At 43.7% G+C, this 24,271-nt stretch overlaps 1 protein-coding gene across 2 annotated transcripts in view; it reads right to left on the bottom strand.

Annotated features, from left to right (window-relative positions):
* LOC129698087 (mitochondrial intermediate peptidase-like) overlaps window positions 1-24,271 on the bottom strand; it is a 77,995-nt gene that overhangs the window by 5,228 nt on the left and 48,496 nt on the right. For both annotated transcript variants that reach the window (XM_055636952.1, XM_055636953.1), the window contains one exon: window positions 18,396-18,469. In XM_055636952.1, the coding sequence (XP_055492927.1) occupies window positions 18,396-18,469 (74 nt within the window). The remainder of the gene's footprint in view (window positions 1-18,395; window positions 18,470-24,271) is intronic.

Here is a 24,271-nt window from a genome sequence, read left to right as displayed (position 1 = left end):
GTGCCATCGCAACAACCTAGAGCTCAAAGGTCTTAAAACAGTGGAACTGATTGTAGACTTCAGGAGAGCCGCCCCTCCCCTCACCCCACACCATCAACACCACAGTCACATCTGTGGAGTCTTTTAAGTTCATGGGAATCATCATCTCCAAGGACCTTAAGTGGGGGGGGGCTACTATCGACTCCACAGTCAAAAAGGCACAACAGAGGATGTACTTCCTGCGGCAGCTGAGGAAGCATAATCTGCCACAGGCAATGATGGTCCAATTCTACATGGCCATCGTAGAGTCTGTTCTCACCTTCTCCATCATGGCCTGGTTTGGTTCAGCCACCAAGCACGACACCTGGAGGCTGCAGCGAATCGTCCGATCAGCAGAAAAGATTATTGGCTGCTACCTTCCCTCCATTGATGAACTGTACACTGCAAGGGCCAGGAAGTGAGCGGGCAAGATCATCAGTGACACCTCTCACCCTGGCCACAAACTCTTTGAATCACTTCCCTCTGGAAGGCAACTCCGGACTGTCAAAGCTGCCACAGCCGGACATAAAAACAGTTTTTATCCACGAGTAGTTGTTCTACTCAACAGCCAAAAATCAGTGGCCTCCCTTTGATCTGGTATTTTGTTGGGACACATGCTTGATCAATGGTGTCGTTGGGCGGCGCGACCGAAGTCGCAGCGGCCTCTGCAGTCTGTCTGTGTATATTTTATTTTTTTGTCCTGTTGAGGGTTTAGTTTGTAGCGGGTTTTTAAATGTGTATATGTGGGGGGTGGGGGGTGGATGGGGGAAACTTACAAATCTCTTCCCTGCATGGAGACCAGACCTTTTCCCTGTCGGGTCTCCGTTGCTGCTGGGGCCTAGCGCCGTGGAGCGGCCTCCAACCGGAATGACCTGGAGGCTCAAATCACGGAGCCTGTGGAGCTGTGGAGCTGCGGACCTACCTCTGTGGAGCTGGCCAGCTTCGGAGCGTGGAGAGCTGCGGTAGCGTGCTGCTGCGACCCGACTCCGGTGGATGGTGACACTGGGAGCTCGCGGGTCCCCGGTGGGAGACTGCTCTGCTGGGCACCGGCAACGGCGACTTCTCCCGCCCGAATTGCGGGGTTGAGAGTGACCTGGAGCGGGGCCTTACAACGCCCGGCGCGGCTTTAATTTGCCGCAGACTTGCTAGCGCCCGCCGGGGGCTCCAACACCAAGACCCGGGGCAGGGGCTTTCATCGCCCGTCGTGGCTTTGAGTGGCCGCGGACTTGCTAGCGCCCGCCGGGGGCTTTGACCTCGACTTCGGGAGAGGAATGGAGAGCAGGGGAGAGATAAGACTTTGCCTTCCATCACAGTGAGGAGGAGATTCACTGTGATGGATGTTTGTGTAAATTGTGTTGGTGTGTGTCTAGGTTCTTTTCTTGTATGGCTGCAGAAACCAAATTTCGTTTGAACCTCATGTGAGGTTCAAATCACAAATAAAGGGTATTGTATTGTATTATTGTATTCATCATTAATGTTTTATTATTATTATTGTTAATGTTTAGTGTTTTCTGAGTCATTCGTAACTCACTGTATGTCATGTTGTTACTTGTGGGCGGAGCACCAAGGCAAATTCCTTGTATGTGAATATTTGGCCAATAAACTTACTTACTTAAGGAATGTCTTAAAGGAAAAAATGAAATAGTAAGTCAGAGAATTGGAGAGGGAAACCGAACACTTAGGCCCATGGTAGCTGAAAGTGCAATCTCCAGTTTGAGCAACTTCTGAGAGCCAGGATTAGAGCAGTTTATAGAGGAGGAAATTGGTAGACACAAAGAACTACAGATGTTGGTTTATACCAAAGATAGACACAAAGTGCTGGAGTAACTCAGCAGTTTGGCATACAGTGAGTGCATTCAGAAAGTATTCAAACCCCTTCACTTTTTTCACATTTTGTTACGTTACAGCCTTATTCTAAAATGGATTAAATACATTTTTTTTTAAATCATCAATCTACACACAATACCACACAATAAAAAAGCAAAATCAGGAGTTTAGAAATGTTTGCAAAATAATTAAAAATAAGTAACTGAAATATCACATGTACATAAGTATTCAGACCCTTTACTCAGTACTTTGTTGAGGCACCTTTGGCAGCGATTACAGCCTCAAGTCTTCTTGGGTATTATGCTACAAGCTTGGCACACCTGTATTTGGGTAATTTCTCCCATTCTTCTCTGCAGATCCTCTCAAGTTCTGTCAGGTTGGATGGGGAGCGTCGATACACAGCTATTTTCAGGTCCCTCCAGAGATGTTCGATCGGTTTCAAGTCCGGGCTCTGGCTGGGTCACTCAAGGACATTCACAGACTTGTCACAAAGCCACTCCTGCGTTGTCTTGGCTGTGTGCTTAGGGTCGTTGTGCTGTTGGAAGGTGAACCTCCTCCCCAGTCTGAGGTCCAGAATGCTCTGGAGCAGGTTTTCATCAAGGATCTCTCTGTACTTTGCTCCGTTCATCTTTCCCTCGATCCTGACCAGTCTCTCAATTCCTGCCGCTGAAAAACATCCCCACAGCATGATGCTGCCACCACCATGCTTCACCGTAGGTATGGTATTGGCCAGGTGTTGAGCGGTGCCTGGTTTCCACTAGACGTGACGCTTGGCATTCAGAACAAAGAGTTCAATCTTGGTTTTACCAGACCAGAGAATCTTGTTTAGGTGCCTTTTGGCAAACTTCAAGCAGGCTGTCATGTGCCTTTTACTGAGGAGTGGCTTCCGTTTGGCCACTCTACCATAAAGGCCTGATTGGTGGAGTGCTGCAGATATAGTTGCCTTTCTGAAAAGTTCTCCCATCTCCACAGTGGAACTCTAGAGCGCTGTCAGAGTGACCATTGGGATCTTGGGTCCCTGACCAAATCCCTTCTCGCCCAATTACTCACTTTGGCCAGGTGGTTCCAAAGATCTTCCATTTAAGAATGACGGCAGCCACTGTGCTCTTCAGGACCTACAATGCTGCAGTAATTGTTTTATACCCTTCCCCAGATCTGTGTCTCGACACAATCCTGTCTCGGACGTTACGGACAATTCCTTTGTCTTCATGGCTTGGTTTTTGCTCTGACATGCTCTGTCAACTGTGGGACCTGATATAAATCAAGTTGTAGAAACATCTCAATAATAATCAATGCAAACAGGATTAAGCTCAATTTTGAGTGTCATAGCAAAGGTTCTGAATACTTATGTAAATGTGATATTTCAGATATTTATTTTTTAATAACTGCAAAAATTTCTAAACACCTATTTTCGTTTCTTCATTCTGGGGTATTGTGTGTAGATTGATGATAAAAAAATGTTTTAATCCATTAAAAAATAAGGCTGTAACGTAACAAAATGTGGAATAAGTGAAGGGGTCTGAATATTTTCTGAATGCACAGTAATCTCTGGAGAACATGGATAGGAAATGTTTAGAGGGATATGGGACGAGTGTAGATGGGCATCTTGGACAACATGGGCAAGTTGAGCCTGAGGGCCTATTTCTGTGCTGTATGATTCTTATACCCCTTCATGGTTGCAAAAGGGAAATTAATGTATTCCATAAGAAATAATGTTAAAAATGTGGTGTGTTAGTGGTCTACCTTTGAACTGAACCGCTTTTGTAAACTTGTAGTACAACAATACCGAGTTCCTCTTCTCCAACCACAATCAACAGTACATCTAAAACGCTATAGACAATAGGTGCAGGAGTAGGCCATTCGGCCCTTCGAGCCAGCACTGCCATTCAATATGATCATGGCTGATTATCCACAATCAGTACCCCGTTCCTGCCTTCTCGCCATATCCCCTGACTCTGCTATCTCTAAGAGCTCTATCTAACTCACTCTTGAAAGCATCCAGAGAATTGGCCCCCACTGCCGTCTGAGGCAGAGAATTCCACAGATTCACAAACTGTGTGAAAAAGTTTTTCTTCATCTTCGTTCTAAATGGCTTGCCCCTTATTCTTAAACTGTGGCCCTTGGTTCTGGACACCCCTAACATCGGGAACAAACCCTTAATAATCCTATATGTTTCAATAAGAATCCCTCTCATCCTTCTAAATTCCAGAGTGTACAAGCCGAGCCGCTCCATTCTATCAACATATGACAGTCCTGTCATCCCACAAATTAACCTCGTGAACCTACGCTGCACTCCCTCAATAGCAAGAATGTCCTTCCTCAAATTTGGAGACCATAACTGCACACAATACTCCAGGTGTGGTCTCACTAGGGCCCTATACTCAACTCCTCTAGTTATGAAGGTAAACATGCTATTATTGCTGGGTTAGATAACAATTCCATCACCATGCAAAGGGCGGCACGGTGGCGCAATGGTAGAGTTGCTGCCTTACAGCGCCAGAGTCCCAGGTTCAATCCTGACTATGGGTAATGTCAGTACAGAGTTTGTACTTTCTTCCCATGCATATTTCTGAAAATCTTTCCTGGACCCAGCACACTGATGCAATTATAAAGAAAGCCCATCAACGCCTCTTCTTCCTGAGAAGATTCCAGAGATTCGGTATGTCATGGAGGACTCTCATGAACTTTTACAGCTGTACAGGAGAGATCATATTGACTGGTTGCATCACTGCCTTTTTTCGGCAACTTGAATGTAAAATGACTGTAAAATATGGTGAACACTGCCCAGTCCATCTGTCCAGACAGGAGTCTGAAAACTGTAACGCCCAGGTTCAGGAACAGTTTCTTCCCTAGAGCCATCAGGCTATTTAAGACGACTAACTCCAAACTACTCTTCAGACTTAGAGTCGGGGGGGGGGGGGGGGGAAACTAGAGATTTGGAAGCGTACAGAGAGCATGCAAGGTGTGAAAAGGTCGATGATCAAGGAGTTGTACAATAGTTCATAGTAGGGTGACAAGGTCACATACAAACAGTGAATATAGTAGGAGAACTAGAGCGGAGGATGGACAGAGAGCGAGGGAAAAAAAGGGTTACCTGAAGTTAAATAAATCAATAATCATACCGGTGGGTTGTAAGCTGTCCAAGCGAAATAGGAGGTGCTGTTCCTCCAATTTGCGTTTAGCAACCGAAGATTGCATAGGACGAGGTGGACTGAGCAAAGGTGTTCAACAAAATGATTGTCAGTATTCGGTCGTGCCTATTTATCTTCTGTAGTGGGTACGACGTGTGATTTTGCATTTGTAAAGCAGTGACAGGATCGGTCAAAGTCATCATAGATTTATGAAGGAGAAATCATGCTTGACTAATCTTCTGGAATTTGAGGATGTACTAACTAGAATGGAAAGGGAGAGCCGGTGGATGTGGTGTATCTGCACTTTCAAAAAGCCTTTGACAAGGTCCCACACAAGAGATTAGTGTGCAAAATTAGAGCACATGGTATTTGGGGGTAGGGTATTGACATGGATAGAGAACTGGTTGGCAGACAGGAAGCAAAGAGTAGGAATTAACGGGCCCTTTTCAGAATGGCAGGCAGTGACTGGGGGGGGGGCGCAAGGCTCGGTGCTGGGACCCCAGTTATTTACAATATATATTAGTGATTTATACAAAGGAATTAAATACAACATCTCCAAATTTGCGGATGACACAAAGCCGGGTGGGAGTATGAGCTGCGAGGAGAACGCTATGAGGCTGCAGGGTGACTTGGATAGGTTGGGTGAGTGGGCAGATGCATGGCAATGCAGAAGAATGTGGATAAATGTGAAGTTATCCACTTTGGTGGCAAGAACAGGAAGGCAGATTATTATCTGAATGGTGTCAGGTTAGGAAAACGGGAGGTGCAATGAGACCTGGGTGTGCTTGTACATCAATCAGTCACTGAAAGTAAGCAGGTACACAGTTTTTTTTGTGTACCTTCGATTCTCCAGCATCTGCAGTTCCTTCTTAAACATTGAAAGTAAGCATGCAGGTACAGAAGGCAGTGAAGAAAGCTAATGGCATCATTGCGAGAGGATTTGAGTCTAGAATCAAGGAGGTCTTACTGCTGTTGTACAGGACTCTGGTGAGACCGCACCTGGAGTATTGTGTGCAGTTTTGGTCTCCTAATTTGAGGAAGGACATTCTTGCTATTGAGGGAGTGCAGCGTAGGTTCACCAGGTTAATTCCCGGGATGTCAGGTCTGACATATGATGAAAGAATGGATCAACTGGGCTTATATTCACTGGAATTTAGAAGGATGAGAGGGAGTCTTATAGAAAAATATAAAATTCTTAAGGGATTGGACATGCTAGATGCAGAAAAAATGTTCCCACTGTTGGGAGAGTCCAGAACCAGGGGTCAGTTTAAGAATAAGGGGTAGGCCATTTAGGACTTAGATGAGGGAAAACTTTTTCAGCCAGAGTTGTGAATCTGTGGAATTCTCTGTCAGAGAAGGCAGTGTAGGCCAGGAACAGGGTACTGATTCTGGATGATCAGCCATGATCATATTGAATGGCGGTGCTGGCTCGAAGGGCCGAATGGCCTAATCCTGCAACTATTTTCTATGTTTTTAGTGTACACAAAAATGCTGGAGAAACTCAGCGGGTGCAGCAGCTTTTATGGAGCGAAGGAAATAGGCAATGTTTCGGCCTGAAACGTTGCCTATTTCCTTCGCTCCATAGATGCTGCTGCACCCGCTGAGTTTCTCCAGCATTTTTGTGTACCTTTGATTTTCCGGCATCTACAGTTCCTTCTTAAACAATTCTATGTTTCTAGTGTTTGGAGAATCGTTGGTTGGTGTGGACTCTGGGGGGCCGAGGGGCCTATTTTCGCCCTGTATCTCCAGTTTAGTTTTGATTTGTTTATTGTCACACCTACCGAGATACAGTGAAAAGCTTTTTTTGCATGCTGTCAGTGGAAGACAATACATCATTCCAATCGAGCGGTCCACAGTGTACAGATGCACGATGAAGGGAATCACTTGAATAACATCTGGTGCAAGCTAAAGTCCAGTAAAGTCAGATCAAAGATACGGTCTCCAGGAGATAGATAGTAGCTCAGGACTAGTAGATAGTAGCGACTGGGATAATAACCCTAAACTGGGATGGCGGTTTACCCTAAGATAGACACAAAAAGCTGTAGTATCTCAGTGGGCCAGGCAGCTTCTCTTTAGAAAAGGATTAGGTGATGTTTTGAGTTGAGACCTTTCTTCAGACCTGTAGAAGATCTGAAGAGAGGTCTGAAATGCCATCTATACTTTTTCTCCAAAGATGTTGCCTGGCCCGCTGAGTTGCTCCAGCTTAAAACAAAATGAAAGAGTTTCCTCAACACTTTATTTCACTGCATCTTTTCTTGGAAATTTCCTTATGGGTTTCTGTAGGAACTGATCCAACATGGTAATATGTGAATTTGGACGACTGTGGCTAACTATAATGCATCATAATGCACTTTAGATTAGAATGTAGGTTCCCATAGCTAGAGTGACATGCCTTTGCCTGAAGCTACTGTAGAGCAAACGTTTTATCCTTTGAAGTGCAGCAACTCCGCATAAGCAACGAGCGAGCCAATTACTCATCTAAACTTGCTGCAAACTCAACAATCCACCGTTTACATGGGAAAATATAGTTTAAAAAAACAGATTGACTTGCAAAATGCACAGTAAATGTGTGTCTGTTTTGGCTCTTAAAAATTCTGTAAATAATGCAAAGCACATTTTCTCAACCCGAGTAATTGTATTTAGATGTAAATGAAACCAAATGTCAGGAGCCACGAACAACCCACAGATGAACAATCATGAACCCATTTTGTGCCACAAACCATTTCCAACCACCATTACTCTTTTAATATATTTTTCACAAATAATTAGATGCAAAGTTATTGGCCTTGTACTTGAATATATTTAATATGAGTGATACTTAAAACATTTCATGGCATATATCATGAAATATGTTAAACGCATGATTTTATTGCAGGGAGAACATTTTAAGTTAAAATTGTATCTTTAATTTATTATTTTCCAACTGTGGGTTTAAATATTAAGCAAACATGGAACACTATCACTGGAATGTGAACTACATCTTCCAGATGAAACGATTAGCTTTGAAGATGGTCAACAACTCGTGTTATGCTGACAAGATAGTTTAAGGATTGAAGGGGGTAGGAGATTGCAACCTTCTCGTGGTCCGCCCTGTTTCGACTAATGCAATCAACCCGGTATGCACAATCAAATAAGATCAAATAGAACAAGTTGTCCTATAACTTTAGGCTGTGCACGCCATACGCAAGAAGAAGAAGAAGGATTGAAGAACAGATGATATATGAACATATTTCCAACAAAACTATTCACAAATATTTGAGTAAGTGGCGTTAGTACATTATTAGCGTATTTTAAAGCAGAGACTCAGATAAAAGATGCCTGTGCATCAATGAGTCAGAAAGTTCAGAATGCTTTCAATGTAACTAAACAGCAATCACTGAAGCACAAATCTGAACGCATTTTATTGCTTTCATTTTTTTTCATTTTTACTCCGTAAATTTTAAACTCTGTACACATAGTACCCGTAGTCAGGATCGAACACGGGTCACTGACGTTGTAAGGCAGCAACTCTACCGCTTTTCCACACCCCCCTCCCCCTCCCACCAGATGACCTCTACAACAGAAACTTCTACTTTAAGATGGCTCTATTTATAACCTAACCATCCTACCATTCTCTCAACAACTAGGAGAGTGGATCTAAGCTATTTTCTACTTGGAGACACTCGAACCATCTTTAATCGGACTTTATCTTGCACTAAATGTTATTCCCTTTATCCTGTATCTGTACACCGTGGATGGCTTCATTGTAAACATGTATAGTCTTTCCGTTGACTGGAAAAGTACACAACAAAAGCTTTTCACTTGACCTCAGTACACGTGACAATAATAAACTGAAGTAAAAGTTCAGATTGTTTCTATATTAATAACAACATTGATTCCTTTCATTTCTAGAAAGCTAAAATAAAAATACTTACTGGATGTTAATTTTGGATATTTGGGTATTTTTTTAATTACATTCCTCAAAGCAGGATTAATGCCATCATAATCATTGGCCAGCCAAATGTCAAAACATTTTTAAATAAACATTTTCATTTATGGGTTCAACAGAATATATCTATAAACTTGGAACAAGATTGTGCAATCCTCCAAAAAAAAGGCCATGAACCCAGCAAACTTAAATTCAGAAAACTATAAATCATGGCAAATACTTCAAAATCCAGTATAAATGATAAATTAAAAAAAAAAAAAATTGCCAGTATTCTATAAAAATAAAATGTACATACAAATTTATAATAAAATTCTGGAACATAGTGCAGCTGATTAAACACAATCTTGATTTTAGAAACTTGAAAGCTAAACGTTAGAAGTTGTGCCCAGTGAAGTTATGTAGTTATTAAAGATGGAAGATTGTTACTATGGCAGCTGATTGCAAAGGCTGCCATTTTCCACTTTGTTGCCCTTAGCAATGAGGATCTCTGATCCAAGTAGATAATGACAAACGATCCAAGGGTCAAGAGAGAGGCTAACCCTCCCCCCACCCACTCTGAACATGAAACTTTCACTGTAGATTTCCTTGGGTAACTGATAAGGTCACACTTTTATTTTCAACAGCCACAGAATTTTAACTCGTTTTTGCCCAAACAGCAGTCATTTTGTTTAGAGTTATAGTAATAGAAAGCTGCATTGTACGGCAAGGAGTATAAACATTTTTACCTAATTAAACCTAGATAATTGTTTTAGCATTTAAAAAACCCAACAGTATTCTAAAATCCCAATCAGCATCAATACGGAGTGCGAGCAAGGCCTGCAAATCAGCTAATATCAGACAACTCAGAAGCCTAGTCCACAAGTCCCATGTTCCACAGTAATTAGGTCAATTATAGTAAAAATGAAAAATGCATGTCAGCAGTGATTATCCATGTAGCTCTAGCTATTAACTATGCAGGGCAGACAGGAGGGGAGGAGGGAAAGAGAGGGGGATGAGCAGAAGTAGAGAACTTGAACAAGTTGGAGATGGAGAGAGGAAAAAAAGTGACTCGTAGGGAGGGGGAAATTCAGAAATACCATCTGATGGGCTAAAATTGAGTTGAGTGAACACTTGAGACTTGTTCCAGGTTGCACTCACCATGAGAACCAATAGGCAAGGGAATGTCACAAAGTGATGAACCAAGAAAAGTACCAACACCAATCACTAGAGTCATGCAGCGTGGAAAACAGACCTTTCAGCCCAACTTGTCCATGCCAACCAACATGCACATCTATACTAGTCCTTCCTACCTGCCAGCTTATGGCCCATATCCCTCTAAACCTTTCCTTTCCATATACCTGTCCAAATGTTTTTTTAAACATCGTGATAGTGTGTGCCTCAACTACCTCCTATGGTAGCTCATTCCAAATACCAATCACCCTTTGTGTAAAAACATTGCCCCTCGTGTTCCTATTAAATATTTCCCCGCCTCACCTTAAACCCATGTCCTCTGGTTCTCGATTCCCCTACTCTGGGAAAAAGACTGCATTTACCCTATTCTTCACAAGTTTGAGGGGGGGATCTTATAGAAACTTACAAAATTCGTAAGGGGTTGGACAGGCTAGATGCAGGAAGATTGTTCCCAATGTTGGGGAAGTCCAGGACAAGGGGTCACAGTTTAAGGATAAAGGGGAAATCCTTTACAGACCGAGATGAGAAAAACATTTTTCACACAGAGAGTGGTGAATCTTTGGAATTCTCTGCCACAGAAGGTAATTGAGGCCAATTCATTGGCTATATTTAGAGTTAGATGTGGCCCTCGTGGCTAAAGGCATCAGGGGGTATGGAGAGAAGGCAGGTACGGGATACTGAGTTGGATGTTACACACACACACATAAATAAGCAGATAAAGTGCAATGGGCTATTAATGTTCAGAGTTTTGTTTTAGTTGAGTTTAATAGCCTGATGGCTGTGGGGAAGAAGTTGTTCCTAAACCTGGATGTGCCAGATTTCAGGCTCCTGTACCTTCTACCTGAAGACAGCGGGGAGATGCGCGAGTGGCCAGGATGGTGTGGATCCTTGATGATGCTGTCAGCCTTTTTGAGGCAGCGACTGCAATAGATCCCCTCGATGGTAGGGAGGTCAGAGCAGATGATGGACTGGACAGTATTTACTACTTTTTGTAGTCTTTTCCGCTCCTGGGCGCTCAAGTTGCTTAACCAAACCACAATGCAACCGGTCAGCATGCTCTCTACTGTGCACCTATAGAAGTCCGTGAGAGTCCTCCTTGACATACCGACTCTCCGTAATCTTCTCAGGAAGTAGAGGCGCTGATATGCTTTCTTTATAATTGCATCAGTGTTCTCAGACCAGGAGAGATCTTCAGAGATATGCACGCCCAGGAATTTGAAGCTCTTGACCCTCTCCACCATTGATATAAACGGGTCATCTTTCTGATGCCATCTTTCTCGGCATAGACAAGTTGAGCTTAAGCACCTGCTCCCATGCTGTATGACTCTACAAACCTCAGTCAACAAATATGCAACGTACATGATGTCTGCATATGTACACACTTGGAGACCAAGATTCAAGTCACACTGAGAAATTCACTGAAGAGGAAGCAACATCCGGAACTCTTCAGCCAACCCGCATTTCTACACAATACCACACCCTAACGATCAAGACTTTGGAAATCAAGACTCTGCCATTTATGCAATGCCACAGTTCAGCAAATTAGCCCCCTCGACCGGAAGAAACTACAAAAAGCATTTTGGAACTGGACCAACTCAGTGACTCACAACAGTCATCTGCAAAAGGTAACTCTCATCCTCCTTATCGAGGTAGAACAGAACACAACCTCAAAGCTAAAAACGTATTTTTGTGGAGCAGTTCAAAGCAGAGTCACGCCATGAAATGTTAACCAACAGTCCAAAGAAGCGTCCCGTCCCAAAATGTCATCCATCATTTTTCTCCAGAGATGCTACCCGATCTGCTGAGTTAGTCCAGCACTTTGTGTCTTTCTTTGATGTAAACAAGCATCGGCAGTTTTTTGTTTCTAAAAAGATATCTGTTTATTCTATGGAAACCATTTCTTATTAACCTAGAATACTTTATTAATGTTGTTGCTGGCTAAAATAATTACACATCATAAAACTTTATGAAGTGCAAAGTACTCCATGAGTGGTTATTTTCTTCCTTATTCAGGTTCTTCTTTCTTGCTAGGGCAACGACAGATTAAGAGTTGAAATGTAGAAGTATTTAATCTGCATTTTTAATATGAAATTATATAACACGCACTCTTTAGAGAACAGCAACAGATTAAAAGCAAAAACTAATATCAGAAAAGACAAAATGTGATTCCCACTTAAATCTGGTTAAGGGCCTGTCCAACGTGGCGATTTTTTTCGGCGACTGCCGGCATCATTGACTGACATATCAGGTCGCCGAAAAAGTTGTGGCGTGATGACGTATTGACGCGCGGTAATTCCTCCAGTGTCCCAACATTTTTTTTTCGCCGCTGGATTTTGAAATGTCCAAAATCTTTTGGCGACCCCGATACATCAGTCAATGACACCGGTAGTCACTGAAAAAGTCACCAAGTGGGACAGGCCCTTTAGATACTTTTTGAAAATTATATTTAATTCAGTTTAGAGGTACAGCATGGAAACAGGCCTTTCGGCCCACCAAGTCTGTGCTGACCAACAATCACCCATACATTCATTCTATATTACCCTACACACTGGGGACAATTTTAATATGGTAGGCGGCGCGACTCTGGTCAGCAGCGGCCTCTGCAGCCTGTCCGCGTTTTTATTATTTTTTGTCTGTTTTTTATGTAGTTTTTGTTATTTTATGTGGGGGGGTGTGTGTGTGGGGTGGGAGGGGGGGGGGGAAAAACTTTTGAATCGCAACGAGGAGTGGCCTCCAACGGGAAGAAGCCGGGGACTCAGGTGCCGACTCACCTCACCGTCGCGGAGCTGGCCGAGACCGGAGCGGGTGGAGCGGTGGAGGAGCGTTGCCGCTGCCGCTGCTGCTGCCGCTGCTGAGTCGAAGGCTGCTGCTGCGGGTCTGCGGACGACGGCGCCGGGAGCCCGTGGCTCCCTGGAGGGAGACCGCTTTTCAGGGCTCCTGCAACGGCGACTTCTCCCGCCCGAGTTGCGGGGTTGAAGAGCTCCTGGAGCGGGGCCTACATCACCGCCCCGCGCGGCTTGGAATGCGGGACTTTGCGAGCGCACACCGGGGGCTCCAACATCAAGACCCGGTGTGCGACCTCGCACCACCCCGCGTGGCTTTAATGGCCGCGGGACAATCACCATCGCCAGCCGGGGGCTTTGACTTTGACTCTGACATCGGGGGGGAGAGAGTGCAGTGGAGAGATAAGTTTATTTGGCCTTCCATCACAGCTATGTGATGGATGTTTATGTAAAATGTAATTATGTTGTGTCTGGGGTCTATTTGTGTGTAATGTATGGCTGCAGAAACGGCATTTCATTTGGACCTCCAGGGGTCCAAATGACAATTAAATATACTCTTGACTCTTGATTTACGGAAGCCAATTAACCTACAAACCAGCACATCTATGGGATGTGGAAGAAAATCGGAGCACCCACACAGGCACAGGGCGAACATGCAAATTACAGGCAGCACCCGTAGTCAGGATCAAACCTGGGTCTCAGGTGTTGCAAGGCAGCAACTCTACCACTGCGTCATTGTGCTGCCCTCCCATTCTTTTCTTAACGACTCAATGTAAAGGGATATAAAATTAACAAATTCCATTCTGCAATCAACAAATGCCGCTTGTGGCCATTTATTTTACAGACTAGGAACAAGGACTTGCAGATGCTGGTATACAATAGACAATAGGTGCAGGAGTCGGCCATTCGGTCCTTCTAGCCAGCACCGCCATTCAATGTGATCATGGCTGATCATCCACAATCAGCACCCCGTTCCTGCCTTCTGACTCCTCTATCCTTAAGAGCCCTATCTAGCTTGAAAGTATTCAGAGAACTGGCCTCCAATTGGCCTTCAACTATGTCAAAAAGTGTTTCCTCATCTCTGTTCGAATGGCTTACCCCTCATTCTTAAACTGTGGCCCCTGGTTCTCGACTCCCCCAACATCAGAAACATGTTTCCTGCCTCTTGCGTGTCCAAACCCATAATAATCTTATATGTTTCAATAAGATGCCCTCTCATCCTTCCAGGGTATACAAGCCCAACTGCTCCATTCTCTCAGCATATGACAGTCCCGCCATCCTGGGAATTAAACTTGTGAACCTACGCTGCACTCCCTCAATAGCAAGAATGTCCTTCCTCAAACTTGGAGACCAAAACTGCACACAATATTCCAAGTAGTGGTCTGGCTTGGGCCCTGTACAACTGCAGAAGGACCTGTATAACTACGGAGGGAACGGACCAGGGGCCGCCCCGGGCCAGGGCGCTCCCCCCAACAGGAAGGAACCACAGATGCAGTCGTCCCCGCAAAACGGCAAATGATTCCGGGAATGCTGAGGAGCGCGAGAGAGTCCATTCAATGTGATTGCGGCTGATCATCCATGACAGTGCCATAAAAGTGGGTATTTAAGGCAAAGATAGACAAATTCTTGATTAGAACAGCTGTCAAGGCTTATGGATGAAGGCAGGAAATTGGGATTAGGAGACAGCCATGATCGAATGTCGGAGTAGAATCGATGGGCCGCATGGCCTTATTGCTACTATAACTTGTGAGCTTACCGACGGGGAAATTTACAGAGGCCAATTAACCTACAAACCTGCATGCCTTTGGATGTGGAAGGAAATCATAACACAGAGGAAACTCACGCGGTCACAGGGAAAATGTGCAAACTCTATTCAGACAGCACCCAAGGTCAGGATTGAACTGGGGTTTGATACTGTGAGGCAGCATCTCTACTACTGTGCTGCTTTTTGTTCAAAGTTGATCCAGACCATCATGGCAGATGGAAATGAGTTGATGTCACATCAACAGTTGGAAATTAAGATAGTTCATGCTGGATGTGAGGATGGGTCTCAGCCTGAAACACCAATTTCCCTTCACAGATGCTGCCTGACTTGCTGAGTTCCTCCAGCTGCTTGTTTTTTGTAACAGATTTCAGCAGCTGCAGTTTTTAAACGCAGGTACGAATTGAGGACAAATAAGATAAAACACTCTCGACTCTTTTGTATCTCCACCTCACTCAGATCTTACCTGTGATTGCACAGCTCAGATTAGGAAAAGCTTTTAATATTGAATCCCTGGGACAAGGCTAATTTAAACAAGCAAAATAAAGAATCTGCATTTATGTGAACCCTTTCACAATTTTAGAATATCCTAAAGCACTTAACAGCCACTAAAGCACCTTTGAACTCTAGTCATTGACATGAAGTGGAAAATAGGACTGTAAGCCTGTGCACACAAATACTAACATAATATTGACCCAGTGATCTGCTCCAGCATAGTATTTGAAGAATAAATATTGAACAGAGCAATAGAAAGATAGGTCAGATGAATGTGTAGTTGATGGGATGGTGCAGGCGTTAGGTTCCTGGATCACTGGGACTATTTTAAAGGGAGATGTGACCTGTATCAGAGGAACAGGTTGTACCTATATCTGAACAGGACTGAGAGCATAGGCCGTTCGGCCCACATTATCCATGCCAAACACGATGCAAAATTAAACTAATCTCCTCTGTGTGCAGCGGTAGGCGGCGCGACTCTCGTCAGCAGCGGCCTCTGCAGCCCGTCCGCGTTTTTTATTTTTTATTTTTTGTGTCTATGTTTCTAGGTAGTTTTTGTTATTTTTTGTTGGGGTGTGTGTGTGGGGGGGGGGGGGGGGGGGGGGGGAGGGAGGGGGTAACTTTTAAATCTCTCCCTGCACGGGAGACCCGACCTTTTCTTGTCGGGTCTCCGTTGTCGTTGGGGCTGCAACGAGGAGCGGCCTCCAACAGGAGAAGACCAGGGACTCTCGTGCCGACGACTCACCTCACCATCGCGGAGCTGGCCGAGTCCAGAGCGGGTGGAGCGGTGGTGGAACGCTGCTGCTGCTGCGGCCCGACCTCCGGAGATTCGGAGGCTGCAACTGCGGGTCTGGCGGACGGCAGCACCGGGAGCCCGCGGGTCCCTGGAGGGAGACCGTTTTTCAGGGCTCTCGCAACGGCGACTTCTCCCGCCCGAGTTGCGGGGTCGAAGAGCGCCTGGAGCGGGGCCTCACAGCACCGCCCTGCTCGGCTTGGAATGGCCGCGGGACTCTGCGAGCGCACGCCGGGGGCTTTAACACCAAGACCCGGTGTGCGACCTCGCACCACCTGGCGTGGCTTTAATGGCCGCGGGACAATCGCCATCGCCAGCCGGGGGCTTTGACTTTGACTCGGACATGGAGGGCGGGGAGAGTGCAGTGGAGAGATACGTTTTTTTGGCCTTCCATCACAGCGATGTGATGGATGTTTATGTAAATTATGTTGTGTCTTGAGTCTATTTGTTTGTAATGTATGGCTGCAGAAACGGCATTTCGTTTGGACCTCAAGGGGTCCAAATGACAATTAAATTGAATCTTGAATCTTGCACATGTTCCATATCGCTGCATTCTGTGCATATCCATGCGCCCATCTAAAAGCCTCTTAAATGTCTCTATTATATCTGCCTCCATCACCATCCCTGGCAGCACGTTTCAGGCATCCGCCATTGTCTGTGGTAAACTGTGCCCCTAAACATTACCCATTATAGTTCAATAGAAACACCTGGCATATTAAAAGAAAATCCAACTATTGCAATTCTTTCAAATTAATATTTTTTAAATACAGGGTAATTAACTTTTCAAAAAACTGTATTTCATCTGGGCGGCACAGTGGCGCAGCAGTAGAGTTGCTGCCTGACAGTGCCAGCGACCTGGGTTCGATCCTGACTGCGGATGCTGTCTGTTTGGAGTTTGCACGTTTTTTCTGTGACCCCGTGAGTTTTCTCCGGGGGCTCCGGTTTCCTTCTACATTCCAAAAACGTACAGGTTTTTAGGTCACTTGGCTTCTGTAAATTGTCCCAAGAGTGTAAGATAGAGCTAGTGTACGGGGTGATCACTGGTCGGTGCGGAAATCGTGCGACAAAGGGCTTGTTTCCACGCTAAATCGCTAAACTAAACAAAATCTTATCCCTCAGCTCTGTGGATATTCAAAATGTCACCCAGCACCCTGCAAAATATTTACACATTGATTAAGCATGCACTTTTTACTTCTTCATGTGCTGTACGCATGAATTTTAGAATCTGGTAGTCAGATAGCCTGATGGCATCTTAGTTGTTGGAAGTCAAAGATCTTTTTGAACTAACAATTCAGAAGATCATACTTCAGAAAAGAATAAAGGGAAAAAGAGAGGTACTCACAAAGTCTCAGAGAAAAGGAGCCAGAGACGGCCACCATTTGTTTGGCTCGGTAAACAGACAGCAGACTTTGATCATAGTTTACTGTCTTGAATCAGAACCCCTTTCAAACTTGCGGGGGAGCACACAGCAACCACATTGTTTATAGTGCCCTTTCGCTGAATGAAAACTATTCTTATATTAAGGACGCAAATGGCCATGAAATTAGATATGGCAAACTGATTTGTAAAAGTACACATTTGATGGCTCTGCTTTCATGTTCTTTGCTTGACTGCCAAAACTTGAAAAGATTCATGTTTTGGATTTGTCTTTTTTTCTAATTTTTTTTTTTTTTTTTTTTTAAACTGAATTTGAACTCACATTAGTAACAAAATATGAAATTTATAAAATAAATAGATCGAAATCCCAAAGTGTTACAGCGCGTACCCGACCTGCTGAGTTCTTCCAGCACTTTATGATTTGCAAAACATTACCATTTGTCAGCATATTAATTTGTGAAGGATAAAATAAAATAAATCATTTCACATTCTGGGTTTCCTCGTCAACGTCCAGAATTGCTGAAAACTTTGTTTACACGGTCTACAAATTGAAATGCGGTAAAACTGAGATGGACAGCACAAAGCCCAAGATAAGAGGTCTCTGCATGTCCAAGATGTTTAGTTTAGTTTAGTTAGAGAAACAGCGCAGAAACAGGTCCTTCTGCACCAACTAGTGATCCCAATACACTAACACTATCACCACACACTAGGCACAATTTACAATTTTACCGAAACCAATTAACCTACAAATCTTTGGAGTGTGGGAGGGAACCAGAGTACCCGGAGGGAACCGGAGCACCCCGAGAAAGCACACGCGGTCACAGGGAGATCGCACAAACTCCATGCAGACCGGACACGTAGTCACGATCAACAAGGGTCTCTGGCACTGTAGGGCAGCAACTCTACCGCTGCGCTATCATGCCGCCCCAGCCGTCCTGCCTGAGATAACCTTTCCTCCAACTCCAATGAAGATCTGTAGATTGGAAAGCCATTCTGATTGTGTGTTTTCAACAGCTTTTCCCCAGATAAACTGAAAAATCAACCGACTGTATATTGTACAGTAAAACAACAGAGTGATGTGGAAACAAAATTAACCAAGATTTTGTTTTACCTTCCACCATGAACATAGGTACTTTTCCACCACCATGTGCCAACATCTCTCTGCGGTATCGCTCTCCCACAACCCTGAGGGGAAAAAAGATAATATTACACCACCTGCATTCAAAGCTTGTTCAGCAACAGAGATACTGATAAGTATTTTCAGAGGCAAGTTCAACCTGATTAAAATTGATTGAACAACATTTTTATGATTACGTAGCACTATTTCTAAAATAATATTTATATTACAGGAAGGTTCTAAAAAACACTGCTTTTTACCTGAAAATGCTAAATACTTTGCATCCAATTTTTTTTCACCCAACATATGGATACAGTTTTCATTTGATTGATATATAGCCAAAGAGTCATACAGTGCGGAAACAGCCACTTTGGCCCAACTTGCCCACACCGACCAATATGCCCCATTCACACTGGTCCCACCTGTCAGCATTTGGCCCATATCCCTCTGAACCTTTCCTATCTATGTACCTGTCCAAATGCTTTTTTTCAAATTTGTGATAGTACCTGCTTCAACTACCCCCTCCGGCAGCTAGTTCCATATACCTACCACCTATTGTGTAAAAATGTCACCCCTCGGGTTCCTATTAAATCTTTCCCCCCCTCATCTTAAACCTATGTCCTCTGGTTCTTGAATCCCCTATTCCATAAGAGACTCCATAGATAGGGTATCTATTCCATAGATAGGGTAATGTCAAGGACTATATCTTCTAGTTTTCTTGAAAACGCCCCCAGTTTGTAATGCTTTTGGTCTTGGTAAGGCAATTAGATTTCTCACAATGTAACTAAGGCTAACACCGATTTCATTGTTGCTATAATATGAGCAACGTTAGTTTCGTGATACATTGTGGAAACACCGAGTCCATGCCGACCAGCGATCCCCGTACACTTGTTCTATCCTAAACACTGGGCACAATTCACAGCAGCCAATTAACCTACAAACCTGCACATCTTTAGAATGTGGGAGGAAACCGTAGCATAGAGAGAACACGCAAACTCTACACAGACAGCACCCGAGGTTAGGATTGAACCCGGGTCTCTGGTGCTGTATGGCAGCAACTCTACCGCTGCACCACTGTGTTGCCCACTCCTTCCTTTATTTTTTCCCGAGCTCCCATAAAGAGCGCTCAGTTTATGTACAGTTGAACCATTGGGCATAAAAAAGGTCCAATTTCCTCACAGGTCTAGCCTTCTTACCCCCTCACTTTCGCCTGTATACAGTCATAAAAATGCTCCTGCTATTAACTGTAAAGGTAACAGTCTTCTCTAATTTCAAGTAACCCTTGCAATCCCTCTCCCTCCCCTCCCCCACCATAGTCATTCTACAAAATCCACATTTTGCATTTTCGTATCCCTTCGTTATATCACGTATTTCGGGCTATTATTGGCTCTACGCTTCCATGGTCATCCGTTGCCTGCCCAGCTCTGGTCTTTTCCTACCTCTAGTTCCCTCCCCAATTTCAGTCTGAAGAAGGGTCCTGACCCGAAACGTCACCCATCCTTTTTCTCCAGAAATGCTGCCTGACCGGCTGTGTTACTCCAGCACTTTGCCTGTTAACAGTCTCTAACTGTGGGAGCACAAGGTGGGAGTTATAGTTAAACACATTTCACAAGGTCAACTCATTTGTGAGTCAAAATGTAGCGAATGGCTAATTCAAAATAATTCAGGAATGAGCACTGCTTAAAAATAAACTTTGGTATATAAAAGATCAAAAACTTCACCCCTGGCCTTTGTCAAACAACCTGCCTATCCAAACCCCCCCCGTGTTCGCCTATTACTGCCCATGCTCTGTCCTGCCTCTCCTCTCTTCCAGCTTTCTTTCGTACCCCCCTTCAGTGTTAGAGCTGCTGCCTTACAAGGCCAGTCACCCGGGTTCGATCCTGACAACGGATGCTGGCTGTACAGAGTTATACGTTCTCCCGTGACCTGCGTGGGTTTTCTCCGGGTGCTCCGGTTTCCACCCACACTCCAAAGATGTACAGGTTTGGCTTGGTAAAATTGTAAATAGGCCCAAGCGTGTGTCAGATGGTGCTAGTGTGTGGGGATCGCTGGTCGGTGTGGAGATGGGGGGCTGAAGGGCCTGTTTCCGCACTGTATCTCTAAACAGTCATTGGCAAATAATGATAATTGATCAATTATGCAATCTATGGATTTTGCCTGAAGTTGAATTTTGACCAGTTGTTTATGTTAATATATTCAGAACAATATAAGCCAGTCATAACCATACACCTTTTATCTTTTTCCCTTTGAGGTTGAAACCAACCTAATAAAGACAACACCATTTATATAATCATAATGGTCCTCGACCACCCCAAAGTGCTTTACAACAAACAAAATACATCCGAGGTGCTGTCACTGTGGTAAAATAGAAAATGCAGCAACAATGTGTACACAAGTTGTGACAAACACCATTATAATGACAAGCTGAATTAACACCAAATAACAGCTGATTTCCCCAATCTTCCTCACATTGATCACATTGGATCGCCACTGGAGACTTTGGACGCGAGGAGTGGTCCGGCGAGGATGAGCCGGGGTATTGCCACCTGCCCCCTCAAGGTCGGCTGCAGGAGGCAGCTAGGAACGCAAAGGTGAAGAGAGGGACATCAGTTCGCGGGCCGATCCAGTCTGAGGAAGAGCATGCAGGAGCTCTTAGCCTTCCGGGATCGGCAACTGCTCCAGGAGACCAAGCGTGCGGTGGACCGGACTTTGGAAATGCCGCCAAAACATGCCGGCACCCACATGTGTAATTATGCAAAAAGAAGTTCACTGTGCAGTTGCACATGACCAATAAACTTCACTGAACCTTTGAGCCATCTTTTTTCATCAACTTTATTAAGAGGTGGCGACTTTGTTTAAAATCTCATCTGATAGATGACACCTCCAATAATGCCACAAACTTTGGTTCTGCTTTCATGTGCCTTCTAGATTTTTGTGCTCATAAGTCTTAAGTGGTGAATGTTAGTTTTATAACATAATGCGAACACAGGAATGTTAACTTGACTACTTTTGGAGCAGGACAAGATGTGTGTACACTAAATACACGCATGCCATGACCTTTCACATCATGCACGGTTTCATTAAGATATTAATTTGCACAGATCATGTCCTCCCTTGCCATATCCTATGCCAGCACCTTGTGTTAAACATCTTTGCCTTGGCTTCTTTGAAGCCAAAAACATCTGGAATATGTACCCAGCTTAGACTGCTTCTTGTTTTTTTTAACATTTTCTTACTTAATGACCTAGATTTTCCAATCATAACATCTTGGTGTAAAAATTCACACCTTGTCATTGGCACTAAATCTGCATATTATATTGTGCGTCTATTGACTTCAAAAGCAAAAGTTTAATAGTTATCGTCATAAAGCATGGAAACGGGCCGATTGGCCCAGCTCATCCATCGATCAAGAGGGAGAGTCTGGGGCAGAATAAAACAAAGTACTTTTTGAAAGGAGATGATGAGGAATTTCTTTAGTCAGAGGGTGATGAATCTGTGCAATTCACTGCCAGACAGTTGTGGAGGCCAAGTCAATGGATATTTTTATGGCGGAGGTTGACAGATTTTTGATTAGTACGGGTGTCAGGGGTCAAGGCAGGAGATTGGGGTTGAGAGGGAAAGATAGACCAGTCATGATTGTATGGTGGAATAGGCTTGATGGGCTGAATGACCTAATTCTATAACATGAACTTATGAAGATTCCTTCCCGAGCGAGTCCCATACCCCTCTAAAGCTATCCAATCTGTAAACCTGTCCAAGTATATTTTAAACATTGTAAAATAGTATCTGTGCAGGCTTTTTGCAAGGTGTGTCCAATCAGTAGTCCATTTCAAATCACTTCATTATCAATCAGATAAACAATGCCAAAGTGAGAAAGTTATTCCAATAATTTGAATAAATTAATACGCAGCATTAGATTTAAAATGCAGTTAATTGACTAATATGACTTTTTCAATTTAATAACTCAATTAGCGCTAATCAACTACAAAACCAGAATTCTTCATCTATAATAGAAAAAATGGAAAGGGTGCGCGGAGAAAGGAACGGTAGATGCCAGTTAAATCTGAAGATAGTCACAAAGTGCAGGAGTAACACAGCAGGTCAAGACAGCATCTCTGGAGAAAAAGGATGGGTGATGTTTCGGTTTTGGACCCTTCTTCAGACTGAAAGTAAAGGGGAGAGAACTAGAGGTAAGAAAAGGCCAAAACAAAGCAACAGATAGCAAGGAAGGTTGGAGCCCATAATGGCCCATTATGAGAAGATCTGAATTTGTCCTGTTGGTGTTGCATGTCTATTCTATCCTACAGAATTTCTCCCGATAGAATTTATATTCTCTCCCACGCGGATTAGCATCTATTTCTGCAAAATGTTTTTGGGTACTTTTATATTACCAATAGCACAAATAGTAAATGAGCGTCACTTAATTGATGACATTGGCTTGGATTGTGGATGGTCAAACTACCAAAATGAAGAAGAATGAAATAGTGGGCATCACAAATGACCAAAATCTTTGCTTTGGTTCGAAGGATTTGTAGGATAATTGGTTTTGGAACGATCGGAAGGTTTGGTTTCTTCCTAGATATGATGGCCTACATGATCTGTAGAGATTGTTAAAAGGGAAATAATAATTATTCAGTTCATTAGAAGCATCTCATACCCCAAACAATTGAAATCGGTCATTCGGGTGTCAAAGATGCTATTCCTATAGATGCGACGTGAGGGCCTGAGCTACATGGAGAGGTTGGGCAGGCTAGGGCTTTGTTCATTGGAGTACTGAAGGAAGAGGAGGGATCTTATACAGGTGTATACAATCATGAGGGGAATAGATAAGTAGACGCACAGAGTATTTTACCCAGAGTAGGGGAATCAAGAACATAGGACAGAGGTTTAAAGGGAGTGGGGAAAAATTTAATAGGAACCTGAGAGGCAACTTTTTCCACACAGGTATATGGAACGAGCTGCCGGACGAGGTAATTACTATCAAAACATGTAAAAGATATTTGAACAGGTACATGGATAGGAAAGATTTAGAGGGATATAGCCAAAACACAGGCAGGTGGAGCTAACGTAGAAGGGGCATCTTGGTTGGCATAGGCAAGGAGGGTTGAAAGCCCCGTTTCCAAGCTGTATGACTTTATGTCAAAAATATTTTCTTCATTTTTGATATTCTTATCAAAAATGTCAAGATATCAAAAGTGCAGTAAATATTTTTGGTTTATTATTGTTTTAAAAGGAAACATACTTTGTTTTGACGGGCAAAACAATATGCGATCTAAACGGATGATCAAAGGACTTTTAAAGCCTACAAAAGCTCAAAAGATGGATTAGTTAAAGAAGTTAAAAAGTTATAGAACTGACTACATGAAGTATATTTGTTGAATGTCAACACTTGAATAAGAGATGCAGATCAGCAGTCAAATCCAATATGTTGTTTCTAGTTATTGCAGTCATTTTGTTCCTTGGTCAAGAAAAATGATTTATTCCCCCTCGTTTAAAAAAAAAAGAAAGAAATCCACTATCTCACTCAGCATAGTAACAATTTGAATTATAAAAGTCCCCGTTTTAAACAGAGACACCTCCTTTCATAGAATTGTACAGAACTGGCATAGATAACTTGACCCCTTGCTGGCTTTAGAGATACTGCGTCGAAATAGGCCCTTTGGTCCATTGAGTCCGTGCTAACCAGCAACCACCCTGTACTGGGAACTGCTGAGTCTGGTTTATACTAAAGATAGACACAAAGTGCTGGAGTAACTCAGCGAGTCAGGCAACAAATTTGGAGAAAAAGGATGGGTGACATTTCAGATCGGGATCCTTCTTCAAACATTTTTGCTACAGATTCCAGCATCTACTGCCTCTTAGTTTAGCGA

The sequence above is a fragment of the Leucoraja erinacea genome, chromosome 6 (assembly GCF_028641065.1).
Source record: "Leucoraja erinacea ecotype New England chromosome 6, Leri_hhj_1, whole genome shotgun sequence".
NCBI classification, from domain to species: domain Eukaryota; kingdom Metazoa; phylum Chordata; class Chondrichthyes; order Rajiformes; family Rajidae; genus Leucoraja; species Leucoraja erinaceus.
This window is presented reverse-complemented; position numbering and strand designations above follow the sequence as displayed.